Source organism: Cicer arietinum, chromosome 7 (assembly GCF_000331145.2).
Source record: "Cicer arietinum cultivar CDC Frontier isolate Library 1 chromosome 7, Cicar.CDCFrontier_v2.0, whole genome shotgun sequence".
Lineage (NCBI taxonomy): Eukaryota > Viridiplantae > Streptophyta > Magnoliopsida > Fabales > Fabaceae > Cicer > Cicer arietinum.
This window is the reverse complement of record NC_021166.2, coordinates 18,765,738-18,771,039: the sequence shown is the minus strand read 5'-3', so window position 1 is coordinate 18,771,039 and position 5,302 is coordinate 18,765,738. Positions and strand designations below refer to the sequence as shown.

At 34.0% G+C, this 5,302-nt stretch overlaps 1 protein-coding gene across 3 annotated transcripts in view; it reads right to left on the bottom strand.

Annotated features, from left to right (window-relative positions):
- The window catches only part of LOC101492474 (actin-related protein 2/3 complex subunit 2A), a 10,368-nt gene extending 5,295 nt beyond the window's left edge, over window positions 1-5,073 (bottom strand). The window contains exons 1-4 of one of the 3 annotated variants that reach the window (XR_003474291.2): window positions 4,882-5,072; window positions 4,693-4,759; window positions 4,400-4,607; window positions 1,761-1,930 (exon numbers count right to left, since the gene is read on the bottom strand). Coding sequence is in view for 2 of the 3 variants with exons in the window: in XM_073363410.1 (XP_073219511.1) it covers window positions 1,761-1,930; window positions 4,400-4,607; window positions 4,693-4,759; window positions 4,882-4,943 (507 nt within the window). In the remaining variant the exon portion in view is untranslated. Of the gene's footprint in view, window positions 1-1,760; window positions 1,931-4,399; window positions 4,608-4,692; window positions 4,760-4,881 lie in introns of all 3 variants that reach the window. The other 2 variants (XM_073363410.1, XM_004509556.4) reach the window with 2 other exon arrangements.
- Window positions 5,074-5,302: the final 229 nt, after the last annotated feature.

Sequence of the window (5,302 nt, the reverse complement as noted above, 5' to 3'; positions counted from 1 at the left end):
TCCTGCCCTTCCCTAAACCATTATTACTATATTGCACCAAAAACTTGTTGTCTTACTATGTTAGAAAATGAAGAACCAGAACCTTGAGATTGAACATATAACATGGGATTAGAATGATAGAGCTATTAAAAACATCCATATTTAGAGATAGAAACAGCAAATGATATACTTCAAAACCCTAATCCATAAATCTATTTGAATCGATTACTAGTTCTTGATAATAAAAATGTTAACCATGACGAAATGTCGTCAATTTCCCTTCCTCTTCCCTTTGGAAATTGTAATAGTTACATGATGAGTTGGGAGTCGAAGTTGAGGTGAGGCGCAATGAAACGGAGCAAAGACAAGAAAAGAAGCAGAGAACAACCCACATCAATCTTTTCTCGCAAAAGTTGCCGCCGTCTTCTTTTGTGCAGTCGCCTCAGGTAATCGATTCGTGAACGCTTGTCTGCGCATCGAACTGTCTCCAAAGAGAAGAACATGGTGAAACAGAGCATCGACTTCAATTGGGCATACTGTCATATCAAATTTGGTTTTAATTGATTGCCAGTATTTAGTCTCAACCCTTAATTATTTTTTTTAATAATAATCAATGGCTGCAACTCAATAATGTACCAATGGACTATTTTTCAAGTGGTCCATCTTAAACGTTGCCTTGTTGGTTATTGTATTCAACCGAGACTTGTTTTGAGTTCTACAAAAGATGTTTTCGTTGATACCCTAACTTAGGGGTTAGAATATATTATGATAAAGGCAAAAACTCTACATTTTTTGTTATGATCACAAGTATCATTTTGTATATTGTGATCGTCACATTTATATATTAATGAAGAATGATTAATGTCTCTCTTTACAAGCATACATAAAAATAAGTTTTTCTATAGACTTTTGTAAACATATTCAGATCGCATTATATCTTGAATTTAAAACATTTCTTGTATCCCTATATATGTGTCGTATTGTACTTGAGTCATACTACGTATTCAGGCTCCATGACTTACCGCTGGTCCCTTCATCATTTTTTTCTCAGATGAGAGATCCAACGAGTTGGACCAATTTGGTAAGAACCCAATGAGATTGAAATGAAAGAAAGAAAGAAAGAAAGAATCAAAAGAATAAAAGTGTAATACTGAAAATTGAACATAAAATGAAGAATAGAATTCTCCCCAAGGGTTTTCCTTTCACAAAGGATATCTCCTTTCATATGCAACTATCAAATGTACACATTAATCTCCTTTATCCTTCCATCCCTTTTTTTTCTCCAACAAATCTCCTCTTACCAACAAACAGCCCAACTATCCCCAGCTAATTTTCCTTCTCTCCTATTCTAATACTGTAGTGTGCGAAGGAACTAATTCGCCCAGAGCTTGAGGTTTTTGCATAAAAGGCCTGGGAACTTCTTTGACAAAAACTGTATTTTTCCTGTTCAATTATGATGTTAATGTTCATAAATGGTCCGTTCAGAGGGTTTTTCTGTTAACTCTCTCTAAGCATCTCTCTCCATTATCTCTTCCTTTCTTAGTTTTTGTTCTTTATCTAGTACCCTTCCTTTATACATATCTTCTCTACTCTATTAAAGCTCCCTTATATTGTATAAAGATACAGAACAATATTACAGCTAAAAGGAAGTCAATCTAGCATCTAGGATTGTGATGGATTACAGAACTACTGCTTTGAGTACAAAGAAAAGCAAATGTGAATAAAATATCCCAAGTAGTGATGAAGATTTTAATAACAGAAAGTTGCATCAACTACCATACCTGAGGCAAAAGAAAAAACGATTCCTTTGGCCGATGAACAAGAGCAACAAGTCGATCCATATCCGGAGCAACTGTTCTTGAAGCAAGGTGTTTTAAAATTACTCTTAGTGGTGCACCAAGGACGACCTCCCTTACTGATGCAACTTTTACCAAAAATGCATGTCTTTGATCTGCACAAGATCAACATCACCAACTTTCAGAGAACAGCATCAACAACCAAATAATTTAACCACGAAATTCCTCTTTCTTTTTCACCAATCAAGAACTTAAAGACAAGGCATATTAGAACATAAACCTAGAGGGTTTAAAATTTTACTTTGCTGACATTGAGTGAAGAGATTATATTTAGTAAGGTTATTATAAAAATATGCGATAAATATTTTTTTTTTAAATTATATTATTTTACCCAATAATACTAAATATAGTAAATAAATCCATGAAACTAAAAAAAAAATACAAGGTACGTGACAACCTTAAAACTAATGTTCTTTATCTATGTAACGTGAAAAATTTGGCAGGCTAGAGTTTAGAACATTAAAGATCAGAAGACTTTACAAGAAGAGTAATCAAAATATATATATACAAGAATCTTGAATGTTGCTGAAAATAACATGGTACAAGATTTCTCAATATCTATACATGAGATATCACGTTTCTTAAGTATAGGAGATTTCTGCATCTTCATATGAACTTTGAGTTTAGGAAAGTTTATAATCAAAAATGTTGCAGACTTTTTAGAGGAAAAACTATTGATTTTGTAAAATATAAAACCATTCAGGTGCTTTCCCCAATGACAACATAGTATCTAAGTCTCTATGACCATGTGGGGACATGGTGTAGAGTTTGATCCATTTCACCCCATTCTTCTAGGTAGACTGGGATAGTGCTTTCAAAACCCAAGGACATGTTAAATCTAAAATGATTTGTGTGTTTTCATCCCATAGCTTCAATTTTTAAGATTGTTGATTGATTAAATCTCTCAAGCAATTCAAATCATTCTTTGTCCCAATTTCAAGTTGGTATGAAGGCTCACATCCTAAAAGCTGATCACAGAGCCAAAACTTGATTTCAGCTACCCAAATATCACAATTCATACCATCTAGGTTGCTGTGGTTAGTGTACTGAGCACTGACGTAGCTGGTGAAAACAAAAGCCTCGATTTCAAAGGGTTACAAGAGGTCTTGGAGGATATGGGTCGCTCGAGAATACTTAAAGTAAAACGCAGCCAACAAAGGTCATGAAAACATCCGAAGGGGATTTAGCAAACCCCAGTATAGAGAAGCTAAGCAATTGTGGCGCAAGAAACTGACGTCATAATCAAAGGCCTTAAGTATTGCTAGACAAGCACATGGGGGAGAGATGCATAGCTAACAAGACTGACGTGTGTCAAGCTTGTTAGTACTGAAACTTTGGCTTGTAGATAAGCTACCAGCAAGCCTATTCATGGTGGCTTCAGATAGAAAGATCACCAAAAAAACTCTCCAATAGCAGTGATGGTAACTGCGAGAGATTTCCAAAAGGACTACACAACAATGATGGAGTGATGAACCAGAACAGCAAACACGGTTTCCAAAAAAAAATTGAGCATTTCAATGCTAATAGCAACACATGTTGAGCTCTTCTAAAACGTATGATTGTTCTTGAAAGTCTTTGAAATTTACCAAAATATCTGGTTGAAGAGATTATCAAAACAAAGAACAGAGTTGATAATCAAGTTTATCCCACTGACTATGATTTTCAATTAAAATGATAGCAGGACAAGCCATGTGTAGAATGATTCGGGTTTCATGGCGAATGGCTACAAGGCAAGCAACACAAGAACACCACATACCAACAAAAGAATCAGCATTCGGCACAAGAAGGTGCATGAGAAGTTTTCTGATTGGCAATTTCTAGACTCACCAACGACTCCCTTTGATGATTGTTAGGATACAAGTTCTACTAGATCAGATGCACAGCCATGGCACTGAGAGGCAAACCAAGTGGGACTGTTGCCCGGTCTAATACCAATTTGAGAAACATTAAGATAACTTTAGAGAGTTAAATTTCGAAATTGCTTGAGACTACTCAACAAGTTTTATACTATATAATAATATATGTTCCTAGAATTAAATAAAACTTATGTACAAAATGAGTAATAAGCATGTACCTTTTATGTAAACGGAACTACAGATACTTGAATCTAGTTTTTAATTTCTACTGCTATTTCCATCAAGAATCATTGTCCTCCATTGAGTTACACATCAAACAGCATTAATATAAACCAAAACACAAAAAAGCTAAGATATAAGCAATCCAAAGCACGTGTAGATCATACATGCCAATATGCCGTTAATTACATTACTCTACAAATTCAGCCTTGTCGAAATTGAAAATTGAAAATAATCAGAGTGCTTCAATTACCAACTTAACTTGAATTGAAAAGCTATCTAACATCTATAGCAAATGTAAATTCCTGAAACCAAAGGTCCAAAACAGGTGGAAAGAATTTACATAGTAACAAAAATGCAATACTAATCAATAGTTTTAAAACATAGAAATGATTATAGAAGCTGATAAATTAAGCTTAAGACGAAAAAACTTCTCCTAGAAAGGAGAATAAAAAGTTATTGCTACATCCTAATAGAAGCCCAATGTACCTTGATTTGCAGGAATCTTAGACAGATTTATCTTCAATGTAAGGTTAAAGCCATCCCTTGGGGGATCAAGAATCTGCACATGACTACCATAGGCAGCTTTTATTGCTTCAATGGCTCCAAAAGGAAGTCCACAGACAAAAATAGTTTCTGAAGATGGAGTAGGCAACGATACTGATAGCAAGAAAATATGAGGATTCTTCATTGACACCTACAATTATTTGTGGTTGATGAAATATGCAACAGAAAACTAAAAAGTTGAAAAAACCTAGTTTAAGCAGTGATTGATTACATACCTGAATATGATATCGAACATCATCAAACTCAACCCAGTGGTGATCGAGTTCAACACCTTTTTCAATACTGAAAGAGAAAGAGAGAATTAAAGCATTATTAGAAAAGCATTAGAGAGAGTAGCGTTGTGTAGTTGGAGTACGAAAACGCAGGCGTTTTGGTGAATGAAAGAAAGAAAGAAGAGTACGAACTTGTGAACCCGATTGAGCAAAGTTTGAAGTAAGAATCTAGAATGGGACTGGAGGAGTATCATCGATGAATATGATCCCTCTCTTCTCCGGTAGACGATTATATTGATGTGATGATGTTTTTATTATTATTATTATTATGGTCAGATCGATCCAGACAGATTCTTTTCTTCCACTCACGGATTCTATTTTCTTTACTTTACACAATCAATCAACACATCGCCCTATTTTTCTTTTATATTTTATTATTAAATCACCTTTTTTTTGTCCATGTATATATTATAAATAAATTTTTAGCCTTCAAACTATAACGTTTTTAATTTCTTTAAAATTGCTTTTTAAACAATACTTCTTTAAATTTTTTTATCAATAATGTTTTTTAACCTTATAAATATAACGTTTTTAATTTCTTTCCCTTGTAAAA